This window comes from Ylistrum balloti, unplaced genomic scaffold (assembly GCF_031769215.1).
Source record: "Ylistrum balloti isolate Yb309-2 unplaced genomic scaffold, AGI_CSIRO_Ybal_v1 Utg370572, whole genome shotgun sequence".
NCBI lineage: Eukaryota > Metazoa > Mollusca > Bivalvia > Pectinida > Pectinidae > Ylistrum > Ylistrum balloti.
In genome coordinates, this window is record NW_026782358.1 from 144,794 (window position 1) to 160,272 (window position 15,479).

At 33.5% G+C, this 15,479-nt stretch overlaps 1 protein-coding gene across 1 annotated transcript; it reads right to left on the reverse strand.

Annotated features, from left to right (window-relative positions):
* Positions 1 to 2,493: 2,493 nt before the first annotated feature.
* LOC132556461 (RNA-splicing ligase RtcB homolog) lies at positions 2,494 to 14,517 on the reverse strand. Its single transcript, XM_060220870.1, has 14 exons — positions 14,435 to 14,517; positions 13,342 to 13,438; positions 12,838 to 12,984; positions 12,435 to 12,483; positions 11,584 to 11,791; positions 11,104 to 11,153; positions 10,525 to 10,631; positions 10,057 to 10,216; positions 9,262 to 9,437; positions 8,560 to 8,748; positions 8,146 to 8,256; positions 6,987 to 7,106; positions 6,228 to 6,270; positions 2,494 to 6,082 (listed from the first exon to the last, which is right to left on the reverse strand). Exons 2-14 carry the CDS (start codon positions 13,435 to 13,437, stop codon positions 6,018 to 6,020), a joined length of 1,521 nt encoding a protein of 506 aa, XP_060076853.1. The 5' UTR covers position 13,438; positions 14,435 to 14,517; the 3' UTR covers positions 2,494 to 6,017.
* Positions 14,518 to 15,479: the final 962 nt, after the last annotated feature.

Genomic DNA, 15,479 nt, shown 5'->3' on the forward strand with positions numbered 1-15,479 from the left:
CCGCACCTAGAAATTGTGGGACTATCGATGTGTCTAATGAAAGTTTTGGACACACTTGACTTGAAAAATTCCAAAAAGAGAAGAACACTGACTCCAGGAAATGTCGGTTTTCAGTTTTACCCAGAACAGTAATAGAGCATCGTGTGTAGTCTTGGTATATATACCAGATGAAAGATATCGGGAACAGTGCGAGCGGATTTCGAGGAACTGATCTTTGGACCAACCTTTCCAGGCCATGCATGCCGAGTCATCAAGAGAAGAAAAGCTTATTGTAAACGCAGACTGGTTCTATGAAAGGACGTACGACACCTCTAGGAGGTCATTAATGATTTCGGACGATTTTGCTGGTAACTGAGATTCCAAGGAACCTCTACCATCAAGGACAACCTCTGTAGACGGATCTAAGTCGTTACCAATAAGGTGAATGGAGCAGACGCGGGATGAGGTGGAACACCACAGTTTGTGTGAATAGATCAGGTGATGTCTTGCACGTTTTGGTAAGACTGATAATTTTGTTCCATTTTTTGGAAAGGTAACAAGACAGAGACAGCATTTTTTGTGTTAAGATGATCCATTCAAAAGATCATGAAGGGTCAGCAACGGCAGAATATGGGACGGGGAGTCGTCTTCTTCCTCTATTTCCTGGTTCTGCTCGGGTTCAGGTTCAGGTTCAGGCTGATTTTTGTTCCGAAGATACTTCATGTAGTACTTCTGGCAAATAAATGCTTGTTCCTTCTGTTCTTATTGCCACTACGTTTCTTGAAGTATACTTGACACTCTTCTCCAACACATTTACCCTCCATCTTGAAACAATAACGATTGGTTTATGAAGCGTCGATAAAGTAACAAAATAGCAAGCCACCGATGATTGCTGTAAACAGCTAATACTTAGTAGTTTGGTACAATTATGCGAAAATGTGTAATAAATAACGAACAACTAATTACACAAAATAACAAGACAATATAATAAATCACATTCAATACCTCCAAGAAGCGCAGAATTGATTGATTACTTAGAACAAAATAAAGTATTTCATATGGATAATCTATCTATTCGATGTGGCGTGGTCGGCAGGCACAAAGAAAGTGAGACAAGTCAGGGTCCCAACCCTGACAGAGCCACAACGCTTTGGAGATGGGACAATAAAACAAGGAAATTGAGACAAGAATAACTAGCGTCGAGTGAATGTTTTCGTAAACGTATAGACAAAGACAAGAAGATACGGATAAATGTACAAGGCCACACGATCAGAAAATTCAGAAGAGGACAGCTTGAGATAGAACAGTATTCATGTATCAGGGTGTCCTCAGTGTAAATCTTTATATCGATACTATTTATTTAGTGGTTACACATCATAAAACTGTCATGAAAATATCCGCTCTGATATTCAATATAAAAGTTTGTATATAATAAGCTATATAATAGGGTTTCAGACAAGGTTGTTACTCATTTCCCCTTTTCTTTCAATTTACAACCACATTCAGGCGGCGATATGAGAACGTTCCACCACATGGAATTAGCTGATTTTTGGTACACATATGAAACAAGTAAAGCTCTATCCGATTTTCTGATGGAAATTTGCATCCAAAACTATATAACGGGAGAAAATTGCAAATTTATGGCATTTTTCTTCATAATTGTGTCTCTGCAAGTGCATTTTCATCCGAGAATATTTTTTTTTTATGTTTTATGAATAAACACGATGTTTTGGAAATATTTATCAAAAGAAATTTATACTATGTTGCGAATTACAATTTCGAGATAACCTTTTATTTACGAACTTCTGTCTTTGATGCTGAAATTGACAACTTTATAAAAATACATTTTCACTGAAATTATGAAATCTGGGTGTCGGAATGGTGTAAAATTATTTTTCGGAAAAGAAAAAAACAGTAGATAAGAAATTATACGGGGGCAGGCTCCTATGGAGAATTAACATTACTGGAAACAGGCCCTTTGATAACTCCGGTGCAGAAATTTCTGCAGGCAAAGTAGATGAGAAGCAGGCAAATTTGTACGAGGAGATTTCCTTTTGGAAATCATTATCTCTTTTACTTTTTCACTCTACAATTTGCCACTTATGATTATCATTTTCCCAAATAGGAGCTCACTCGTCTGTATGTGCTTTGTTTGTTGATGTTTGAAATACCAAAATGAAATTGGAACATTTTGTTTTCAATCACCTGTTTTCGTTCATTTTGAAAATGAGAGAAAGCAGTAATAGCGTGTTGATATCTGTCACGCTTTCGGTTTTTATTATTCTTAGTGCAATAAAATTATGTATCTACCTCGTCAACATAATGAATTTCTAATGTAATTTTCTGACAACACACCGCTTTTGCACTTTTAAAGAGAGTTTAAACGACCGCACAATTAGAATCTAACGCCTTCGTTCATTTTTTGTCCAAATAATTTTATAGGTCTCACATCACTATTGATATCGAGCGATTCCTTTCATGTTTGTTTTGTGTCATCAAGGCGGTAAGAAAAACTTGTTATGTTAGAAAATTATTTATTATCGTACTTTGCACCCATTAGATCAACTAAGCGATAAACTACGTAATTAAGTGTAAAATATTAACAACCACTGATAATCGACGAGCTCTGAACAAACTTTGTACACATTTTTTGCATAAAGCAACATAGTAATAATTTCCTACACGATACAAAAATAAGTGCTACACGCATGAACTACGATGTATTTTTATATCAATTCAAAACAAAACATGTCATCAGCTAACGGACACGAAATGCTTCCCTGTACATGCTTACTGTATTGAAATAAACAGCACATGTCATACTAGACCCCAAAGATTTTGATCTAGTATGCCGTGTTACGGATTATGAACAAGTTTTCTTTATGATCATAATCTTTAGTGACAAATGATAATGAATTAAACATCAAATCAATAAGCGAAGTATTTAGCTGATGTTTAATATGGCACGATTTGATATCGTCGTAAAGGAAAATATGCTTTGTGTGCCGAGGTAAAAATAACTAAAACAAGAGGCTCATGGGACTTAACGATCATCTGACTATACAGACCAATATAGGAAAGAAACCAAATAGGCCAATGAAGGCAATCTTAGGTCATAAAAACATTATCTGAAAACTTAAAATCATATTCTTTATACATGCTACTACACAAATGCCATTTCCATTATTTGAACAGATCGGTAGCCCTTCATCTTCTTTAATCAAAGAATCAAAATCAACAGTCTAGACCTTTTTGGTAATTGAGAAGCACTTAAAAGTTGTTTTACACATTTGTTCCCTGTGACCTCGAAAATGGGTCAAGGTCATTCATTTACATAAACTCGGTAGCCCATCATCCCACCACCCAACCGACAGAATATTAGCACCATGTGATTTTTTGTTGATTATTGAGAAGTCGTTTTAAGATTTTTACACATCTGTCCCTTGAGACCTTGAAAGTTGGCAAAGGTCATAAATATTCAATAACTTGGTGGCCCTATATAAAAAAGGCCAAATATCAGCACCCTTGGTATTGTGGTTATTGATAAGAAGTCGTTTGAAGATTTTGGCAAATCTGACATCTGTGACCTTGAAAGTGGGTCAGATTAAATTATATGAACAAACTTGGTACCCCTTAATACCAGTATACTACAGCACAATATCAGCTCCATAGACCTCTGGGTGATTTAGAAGAAGTTGTTAAACATTTCAGAAGTAAGCCAATGTCATTCATATCAACAAACTTAGTAGCCCTTCATCCTATCATGCTTCATGCCCAAAATCAGCATCCTGGGTGTTTTGGTTACTGAGAAGAAATCATCTGAATAGAAAGTTTATGAACGGCGTGGCGTCGGCGCGCTGAAACACGATGTTACAAGTCACCCCGGGCCTTCAGGTTAGATGACCTAAACACCTCGAGTAAGATTGTGATATACACATCCTGGTGTTACTTATTCTTATCAATGAGGAATATGGGTTATTTCGTGAAATGTTTCAGGCAGTTATCTTTGGGATTCTTTTCTGAATAATTCTTCTATTTTTATTCATACTGTGTAGACATTTTAAAATATCTCCATTTCGTTAAACTATGAAAATGATCACAGAGACATAACCTGTCAAAAAATTTGAACATTTTACTAATTTTGCATTGTTTTTTGGAAGATATGGTCTTTAGGTCATCGTATGATATGGATACTTTGGTCATCTTCCTACTCTCAAATATGCCATTTTCACATTTTTTTTAAATAGGGATATTCTCCTGATTATTACAATTCATATAACTATTGATATACAGTACATCTCTTACCACAACATTGCAGCAATAAATGATGCATTATGTAAAAACCTGCAGCAGTGACCCTTGTTTTACATAAGAGAAGTATACAGACTATTAAGTTATTGGAATTTTTATATCTATATGAGTTTTGCTCTCTATAATCGTTACTTTACATACTCTACAAAGCATAATTCTCCACAAGGATTTACATATAAATGCAGAAACATGTTTATCTGTCTTAATTTTAAATTAAATAATCATAATTCTGATAAAAAATTTGGAGTAATAGTGTTATTTTCAACAGTTGGTGGATGATTATTCATCAAAATGGAAAAGATTGAATAATAATATGTAATGTTGAAAGCCTTGACAATGTTTGCAAATATTTTTTCCAATTCAACAAAATTCGGGGACAAATGTAGTAAATACATGGCAGGTATCAATCAAATATATCTCACTCAGTGGTATGACCCAGTAGAAACAAAACAATCTGGATAGCAGATAGATAGATTAATAACCCAATACAGAAAGACAGGTACATACATAACAAGTATTGAATTATGTCCCTTTGATTTTTTTTTTTTTATTTCTCTTCTCATACCAAATGGTACCAACATGATGATATATCTAGCAGGTACATAATAAGTTAAAGTAGCATCTTAAAGCACCAAATATGCCAGTAAAATAAAATCATATTATCACCAAGCCATTCAAGATTAGTCAGATAGGAGAGTCACGACTAATTAACAGACTAAGGTGATCTGTGCTTAAAAAGTGTTGTTACACGTTCATAAATTCACCATGGATCAAAATCCTTTTTTAAATAAATGATGACTGATATTGACTGATCAAAAACTAAAACAGTTATATACGATCTACATGTATTTGGTTTCCTTTTTTTCAGGTTCTTTTTTAGAATGTATAAGGACAGTTGAACAAGTTGAAGGATGGTATCATGTTGAATAACTTTAAATACATGACTACACTAATTGAAAATAAAGACTTGAACTACTTAAGTATTTCCATTTAAATGACACATATGTATGGAAATGAAATAATTTATAATATGCTGTCTATCAACAAACAGTAATTAAACATTAAAAATGTTAGTGTCATTTGTAACAACAAATTTATACTGTTTACCATAATAAACACTATATGCTGACATTTAGTGTCATATGTAACATCAAATTTATGATGTATACCACATTGAAATAAATAGGAAAATAAGTAATTAGTTTGATGAGTAAAATGGGATAATTAGTTTTGAACTAATTCAGTTCATAACACAAGCTAGTGTAAGACTACAGCTGATAAATTCCACAAACTTTCCCCAATCACCTTTCACTGAACAAGGAAGCTGGTAAGCTTGCATCACTTCTCACTGCACACTGAAATATGTATGCTTTGTAGATAAAGAGTTTATGTCATCATGTAAATGCTTGAAACAAAGCACTATTTTCAGTTCAAACAAATCAATATGGAATCCATGAACAGTATATATCAATGATACACTGTTATTGTATGTCAAGTACACAACATCTGCTGCAAAATACAACTTTGTATTCCGAATCAGCATTGAGCATAAAAGCTAGACATAACTAGTGCTTTCAGTAGGGAGTGGCCTGTGAGTCATATGCTGAGTCTAGACACAACCAATGAACTTGAGCTTCAGTAGGGAAGTGACAGGTCAGGCAATATGTAGAGTTTTGTTGTATCATTTGTCTGTTGTCAGGTTTTATTTCAGTCACCATGAAAAGAGCTCAACCTTTAATCACAGCTATGGGTCGGAGTTTTATACACTTCTGACTGATGCCTGCTCTATGACCTGAAAAAATGAAATAAAGAAAAAATGCTCAGTTACATCAATAAAATATTCAATACTAACATTACTGTGGAACACTCTTGCATCATTTCTAAAAAAAGCGACTTAACCTCCAGTAATGCGAGATCTGACAAATTGAAATACTTACATGTATCAACTACATCCGTGACATTTTTGTACGACTCTGGTGCCTGTTGAAAGAAAAATGAAAAGTCTTAATTAATCCAAGACATATTATATTATCACTTCAAGACAAAACATTGTATATAGTTTCCATGTTAACCTTCTGTTAGCATTAGTCAGATATAATCTACACGATCTAATTGTATGAGGCACAATTATGGTATCTGTAATTTTCATGACACCTTTTTTCTAGTGACCACAGAGCACCATATCCAAAATTCTGATGTTGAGTTAGAAATATATACAGCGAATCTTCAAAATTTGAGTCTGTCATACTGGAACAGCATAAGTCCAGAACTCAAAAATTTTATTAAAAAAGTGATCTCTGGGTATTGCAAGAAAATGAAATTACAACAAAGACTTATAAAGAATACTCATATCATCAACAATGCACATTGTAAAGAAATAAATTTTCATCTGAACTTTTCAGCATAACATCATTTTGTTTAAAAAAAATGTCTGAAGATCTATGTTTACAATTCTGACTTTTTAATTGGTGTAAATTTCATATTTGAAAAATGTGAACTATCACCACTAAAGAAATAATGCCATCACAGGGAATGAGACTTGTTAAGGTAATTTCAAAATCTTGTCTTTGTTCGTACTTTTCTATCAAATTATCTCCCTTAACAACAATAACAGATGCAAGTCGCTCTCCACACCATCAATTGGTATAATACTTTGTGACAGATAGTAAAAAGATTAATTTAACTTTTGTTCTCACCTCTTCCATGACAAGTTTTGGGGAAGCCACTCGGATGCTTATCCCCTTTTCCTCAAGTGCATTCAGGACATCTGTGTAATCCAGATTACGTCGAGATTTTGCTCGAGATAAAGCACGACCCTTAATAGAAAATATGAAATCCTATTAAGTATTGATAAAGCAATGGAATGGAACAGAATAGGGGACAATTATGGCAAGTATGGGTCACCCATTAATAAAGCTTTTTAGTGAAGAAACATTTTCCAGTCTAAAGGTCATCATGACATCTGTCATCAAGAAAAACTGCACAGAAAAACCAATACTTGTTCATATAATCTTTTATCAAAAAGGTATAACATGGAAATTTGTAGGAATATATGTTATCATGATAAAAAATCTACGTGTCAGTGCACTCAGTCAAAAAACTGAAACTGGAGATTTCTAAACTATAAACTACTCAAAATTCATTAAAATCATTGGTAAAGACCAGAACAGATTTAAATGCTGAAATAAATCCAAATGAAACTATTGTCAATTGTTGTATGAAAATACTGCTCAGGATATAGAAACTTGATGCAGTGTTGCTGATGGGAAATAAACTTAAATCAAACTATCATTTGTTAAGTATGCATGTTAAGGTTGGTGTTATAAAATCTAAAAAGTCTGATAATAAAATATCTGACCGTTGAAAACAGAGAGAAACATTCAGTTTGAATAATTTCAATACAAAGACTTAGCAAAGTGAAAATGTGAATTTTTCCCTTTATAGATAAATGTACAAAAAGAACATAGATGGCTTTAATCATACATAATGAAGTACAAGGCAATTATTGTAACAAATATAAATCTCAAAAGGGGCAGGGAAACTATAAGAGCAAAGTACATCCAATTCTTTTTCAGACCAACTGCAAATTGGCAAAAAAACTGGTACCAAAAAATAGACTATAATTATGAAACCAAATATCAAATTCTGGTTAATGACTTAGGTCTAAAATACTGCAAAGACTATACTTTTGAAGGACATAGATATTTACGGTCACCTTAAGGAAAAATGATAGGAGATTGATAATGGAATAAAAATAATCTTAATGATGATTTGTAGTCACACCTCAACCTTAACCATAACATTGCATGATGTTGATACTTGATAAAATGTATATAAAAGAAGAGTGTTACTTACTGCACCATGACAAGTGGTTCCAAATGTTTCCCCCATGCCTTGCTCTGTTCCTGTCAATACATAACTACAAGTCCCCATTGTACCTCCAATTAGCACTGGCTGGCCTGTCAGCTAAAACAATAATATCCATTTCAGTCATGGAGTGTTCATCAACATAACACATGATATATTGTAAGACACAATCTTATTGGACATGTTTTCTGCTTTGTGAATGGGATAAATAAGGAATTTTTCCTCCTTGTAGTATTCCACAAGTGAAGATGGCATTTTGTGAGGAAATGAACACTCCCGAAGTTCCTGAACTTCTTTTTGTAAGATTTACCTGGTAATCAACATATATTGAAAGTAATGGGTGTTTATGAGGGAAAAATTCTGTTGATTCCTTCCTGTATACCTGTCCTGTGTTAGACTTACCTGGTAGTCAACAGGTATAAGTGGATGGTGAGGTGGGAAGGCACGTGTTGAACCCTTCCTGTGTACTAGTAATGTTCTTTGTTTACCCTCCACAAAGTGTTCCTCCACCTTTGCAATGTTGTGTGACACATCATAAATCACATGCATGTCAAGATCATCTGGAGAGCTGTTAAACATTTTAGAGAAAGCCTGAAAAATAAACAGTGTGAAAAGTCTAGATCACAAAAATTTACAAGTCAGCAGCATACATAATAATTTCTAACAGATCTCTACAGAAGCTCAAATAAAGAATGAAGAAGTTCCCCATTTCATTTCTGCCAATTACACATATGCATCCTTTATTTTTGGATAAAGAATACAATATATTACCAAAATAAATAAATACTTCTTATATGTTTTGTGCTCAACTTTTGTCCAGGATATTCTTTTTGTATTCAGGCCATATCTTCTGTTTAGAATATGCTATCTGTTAATGATTTGTTATGTAGTGTATCTAAGGAAAATCAAAACTAAAACCTCTACAAACAGTTTATATACACTTAGAGCTGACGAAGATAACAATGGCTAAGCTATACTTACATCATGGATAGTTCGTATTAGTACAATAAGAAAAGTCATCTTCAATTTTCTTAAGGAATTATGACAAAATCAAATGTTTGTGATTAAGTGTCTGATTTGTTCCTGACATTATTCACATCTTACCTGTCGTGAGAGGAATGTCATACTGGAACGATTGACCCATGCATAGTTAGCAGCCCCTGCCATGCCTTTGAGATAATCTTGTCCTTCTACAGAGTTTATCCTAGCACAGGCTAACTGCCGATCATTCACGTCGATCTTGTCTCGTTTCATTGCTTTCTCCATGGCAACAAGTGCGTCTATTGAATACACAATAAAAAGTTAAATGTTGATTGAAATGTAAAATGTTTTAAACTTATTTCTCATTTAACTGATATATATGAATTTGAAGCAAAAGTGACATCTGTACCCTTGTTTACCAATTTTTTTAATGGATGCCAGATTTATCTAAAGATATACTGAATACTCATGATACATTTGCTTTATCACTGGTCTTATTTTGAATTATACATCACAATTAATATGTTGAAACTTGAATTGTATGCAAGATCTTTATGACTAAAAATTACCTAAGCAAATTAATGAAAGTCAAACGTAACAGTGACCGACTTTTCACAACAAATTAAAGATATAATGAGCAATGTACCGGGTATATTAATGTCTGGTGTGGGTTAAATTTGAAGACAATCAGATAAAGAAGGTAGTTTTCAGAGTGAAAGCAGCAACATTCTTCACTACAAACATTCCAAAATGGCAGTTTTTTGACCCCAAAGAAAATATGATGTTTGTGAACACAAGTCTTTGATAATCTGATATACTGAAAGAAAATATTATATTTGCTTAGACAAGTCTGTGATAATCTGACATACAGAAAGAAAATATGATATTAGTGAACACAAGTCTTATAACCTGCCATACCTGTGGCTACCTGATGCCCAAGTCCTCGACTTCCACAATGGATCATCATACAGACTTGACCTTTGCATTCGATGCCCATTTTCCTGGCTGCGACTTCATTGTAAATTTCATCTACCACTTGTATTTCAGCATAATGATTCCCAGCTCCAAGAGTTCCAAGCTACAAACATAGCAAAGTTTTGTTTCATTAGTTCTTTCCTAAATTTTCCTAAACAAGAATGGCTTACTAAATTTTCTGACTCTCCTCATCCACAATTTTTGTTTTCAATGAAAAAAGTTCTTTAAAAAAGTAACGACAGCCAAAACGTTTATTACTAATCAAATATCTGCTTTCTACTAATTATGAGAAATTTTCTTGGTAGTAGTAACCATAGATATTCTCCTGAACTTATATCACTTACATTCAGGGAGAATTGCAGACATGATATTTTTATTATGAAGAAACCTGGCAAAATAAAATTTAATTACCTGAGGCAGACCTCTTTTCTTGGCTCGAGCACTGACTTTGTTGGGGTCTGCTTGTAACATACGTCCATACTCCTCACAGTGTTCTTTGTCTTCAGCCCAAGCATAGCCTGCAGAATCAATTACATTTATTATGCTGTGGTTTTTAAGATTATCTTCATTAGTGTATTACACAAAGTATCAATAATTTCCATTGTTACGTCAAAGATAAATTGAAACAACAGAATGAAATTAAATCACACAGTAGTTATATTGCACAGACAACTTTTGGAGCAAAGCTACATGTATAATATGTCTTGCATAAAAGCATTATCACAGGGTTTGGCCAAATGTTGATGATAAGTCAGGTCAACTTCATCAAATGGAAGTAAAGAGGACAATGATAGACCATATGTAAGACTTTACTGTGGTCATACCTAATTTAATTGTTTTGTACCTGTATTATCGATCCACCTTAATTTTTTTTTTGCATTCTTCAAATAAATTGTTTCATGAATTAACATAATTGACATAAAATGCATTTAGAAACATTCTCCAATAATCGGTGAATTTACTTTGAACTCCTGATCAATTTTTACTTACCTTCTCTTAATGACCAGTCCATTCCCATTTCTAAGGCTTCCTCTAAGTTCCTAATTAAAAGTAAATAACAAGAATTAAAGGGATATGACTTTTAAGTTACATGTATTTATTACTTATTCCTTTTGATGATACACAATATTCCCTGACATCCTAAAACTGAAACAGAAAAATAAAATCCAGTCAACTCCGCATCCACAAGGTGAAAAGTGGAGAAATAACAAGTATCGTACACATGAGGAAACCAAACTATATAGTCTAGTTATACTACTGCCATCTTTAAATTGTCCATAAAAAAAAAGAAAAGAAAAAAAAACGAAAACAATTAAATTAATCAAATGCTTGATCAAAAACACTTCAAGCTTCTTATTCTTTTTCAACTGAAATATCACCCGTTACCAATACATGACCCTGAACTAATGCATCTGTATTAAGTGGATATAACACTTCTGCCTAAATTACCATGTTTAAGTATATTCTTACTGTGCTGTCATTGGAATGATGCCTTTAGAGCCAACACCCACTGGTATGTGGTCAAAGATACACTGAGCAAGCTGTTCTTTGACAGGTTGGACATCTTTCTCCATCAGATTTGTTCTTAGAAGTCGAACCCCACAATTGATGTCAAAACCCACACCTCCAGGGGAGACAACTGCTTCAGGATTTCCCATATCAAATGCTGCCATATTACCTTTAATAAAAAAGTTTTATGGGTCAACAGGGGATAATTTTAATGATTTTACCAGTGCAAAATACATCCAATGATTATAAGTAAACCCTTTTAAATAATATTTACATAATTCATTGCTAAAATGTATTGCAAACTATCTCATATGGTGCATAGTATGGTACAATCTTATATTATACAGCAAAACATTAACATTTTCAGTGTTAAAAAAGTTAAAAGATGACAAAATATCAAAATTGCTTTCTGGTCAAGTAACAGGGGAATCAATATCACATGAACTGGATATTGGGGATACACAATAATAACAATAATAGTAAGAGAGGTCTTTAATGATATGGTTGAAGCAAGATATTACCACTGAGATTGAGGAGCTTTCTGGTTTGATTATTAGCTATCTTCCTAAAATTTTAAGCACACTTACAGCACGCCCTGCTACATATTAAGTATCATTCATGATGTTTGATTCTGAAATCTTTTATCATAATACAAAACCTAAGATACATTTAGCTTTGCCTTGTGGAATAAAAAAACCTATATTAATATCTAAAGTGACAGTTTATATTAAAGTTTAATGTTGACATACATATGTTTATGACACTTCCAGAGATAGTTTGCCCACATCATCACAATGGCATGATCCTCTTACCTATGGCAAATCCATATCCGGAGTGTACATCAGGAAGACCAATAGATTTCTAAGGAATAAGAAAAAAAATGTTTTTCCTAGTACATGTATTGAACACAGATATACAAGATATTTTCATTAAAGCAAAGTTTGGAAATTAAATACAATTTTTTCGAACTTGATATTGTAAGAAGGTAAACAATATAAATACAGTGCTCTAAGAACTGGTGTTATTGTTTTGAAGAATTGGATCACAGAGTCATAAATTCCTCAATGCTTCTTCATTTTTTAACTTTATTTTTATTTTAAATTGTGTATCCCTTTTTATGTTTTTCGTATCCAATACCATTACTCATGTTACCAAAAGTTCGGATTTTGTAATTGGTGATAAAGATTTAGGTGTAAATAAAATGTATCTTGGTACCCCAATAATTCCAGGCAGAGCTGCAACATTGCCAATTTGTTTCATCCCAGGAAGAAATCCTCCATAACCTTGTGAACGGCAGGACTGCTTCAATTCATCAAACATAAGTTTTTCTAAGGAATCATTTGCATAAAAGATTCCTTCAACCTGTTATTAAAAGAAAATAACGCCCTTCTAAAAGTGATTTAAAAGTGGTTAATATAACTAGATTAACTATCAACAAACAATACAAATGTTTATCTAAATGCATGTCTATTACAAACATCTTTGTAAAACTACCTAAATTTGAAAAAAGTATTTATGAGAAGCCATGAAATTTTTAAAAGAATATTTCTGGATAGAGATGTTAATCATATTGATAAGGTAACACAAGTTGAATTATTCTAAATTAAGATGGTACTTTTCAGTGTATAAATACATTGCAGTGAATCTACTTTCCAAAATCTATGGATGCCAAATCCCCATTCCTAAAGCATAATACTACCTATATCTGAACTATCTTACGTTCATGTTGGGAACAAAGCCTTTCTTTATGCGCCATGCATTACCACCTATCTTCTCCAAATACCCAAGCTCTTCTTGATATGTCCGTACAACCATGCTGTGAACAAAATTTAGATTATGTGTTTAGTAAAAAACGAACTACCAATAGTCCAAACACTTGTACAAGGTTCCAACACCATACATGGGTAGAATGACACAGTGTAAGCACACTTGTCTTTCACCAATTCCAGTTTCGATTGGTGGAAAGTTTGTATACACAATCTTTTCAATAAAATAAATAACGTTCTGCCTGGTGATAGTTCTGGCCCTTTCTAGTCTTGCTTCACTTACAATTTGATGGTTTGAACATATCATGACACCACATGTATAGCCATTGGTAAAAGATATTGGCATTGCAATAATTGCAAGTGTTGCCAACCCATATATTTGATATGTGTTTTTGTTGATCAGCATAAAAACTCATCATCTATAACAAGAATCAATTAATATTTCCACTCTATATGTGTTAAAGTAACATTATTCAATTACTCATGATTAAGATGTGAAACGTCAACACTTATAGTAACCGTTTCTAGCTTCGGTTCACTCGTTCGATTTGGTTCCAATTTGTCATTCGAGATAAATACGTTATGTTTGTTATAATCCTCCTGATCAGGGTAGGTATAGTAAACAAAGCATAACCATGACAGGCGTACACGCCATGGTACAAAGCTTACAACTTTTACCACAGGTGTTGATTTCACGGTCCGCTGGTCGAAAGTCGGATCTTGATCATTTGGGACACAAAATAAGTCCGGTATTCGGAATTTAAAAGGGTCAGTATTGGGAAGGTTTTTATCACTATAATAGGGAAAACGTCATTCCATAAATCTCCATTTCATTCGGTTTCAAGAGATCATTTGTTTTTGAGAAAGATGGGCTTGGGGATGTTGCACTGTATATTATTCCAGCTGACCGGCATTATCTGTGTTCTCCCTAGGCCTGCTCTCCTCACCTGTCACGTGGCGTAGGTACATTATTTTAGCTAACAATTGAAATGACAACATTACAAAACTTTCCCCAACAGTCAATTAAACTTTCTGCGTTTGTTTACCTGTATTACTATATCAAAGTTTTCTGGACAGAGTATTTTTCACTGTGTAAGCACTATTCTTCGTCGTGCAATTCTCTACCGGATACAGGATTAGGATGAATAAGTAGAAGAAGGAAACCGAATGACGGATTCCGGAACATACTTCAATAGAAGAGAATGTAAAATTTGTGTCTGTTTCTTATATGGACAAACCGGTTATTGAGCACTTTAAATCAATATAGCAGGCATAATTTGGGATTGGTCTGCTAATTTTCCAGGAATGTATAATATGCTCCGCCCAGAAAGACTACAAAAACAATGGCTTGTCACTTTCAACCCAAGCAAAACAGATTTTTATCAATAAATTAAGTCAACTCGATTGGTTAACTGGAATTTAAAATTGTTGGTATATTTTTAAATGTCGGTGATTGTCATAGGCACTTTGGTGTCATATTCAATACTAAAGGCAAATAGGATGACCACGTCGAAAACCATTTACTGGCTTTTCAGTTATCAAAAAGATCAACGCTTTCAGTAATTTGAAATATATGCTCAAACGTGTTACATTGTTGAAATGTATAGGACTTTCATTTTACCAGTGTCATAATATGCTAATGAATTATGGGACGGGTGTAATGCAGATAACTCTAGCTTACTTGGAAAAAACTAGCGTCAGTCTGCGCGTATCATTACACGTTTACCCACTTATGCTAATGACAATTCTTTAGGTAAAAACAAGTCTTCAATCACAGTCAATATGAAGGAAAAAAGGAATTACAATTATTGTATAAGATGAAAAGTGGTTCAGCTCCTATTTTTTGAGTTCTTTGTTACCTCCAACAGTTGGTCAAGCGGATCCATATCCGATAAGAAACAGACATGATTTTGTAATTTCGAATTAAAGATGATCTCAAAATAATTCTTCTTTTCTTCCTTCAATACAAAATGCCTTTTTTTTCTTAATCTTGAAAACGTAGCCTTGTTTTTGAATCTAGACTTACTTCTTTCTGGAAATGAAAATCTGCCTGTAGACACTTATGTAATGGTATTTAGACATGTGTACAAT

Excerpts from the sequence above, each read along its gene's own strand:
- LOC132556461 (XM_060220870.1), bottom strand. The coding sequence starts at position 13,437 with ATGGTTGTACGGACATATCAAGAAGAGCTTGGGTATTTGGAGAAGATA. Across the intron at positions 12,985-13,341 it reads GCTTTGTTCCCAACATGAAC|GTTGAAGGAATCTTTTATGC; the intron begins GTAAGATAGTTC and ends TTTTAATAACAG. Across the intron at positions 10,217-10,524 it reads AGAAAAGAGGTCTGCCTCAG|CTTGGAACTCTTGGAGCTGG; the intron begins GTAATTAAATTT and ends CTATGTTTGTAG.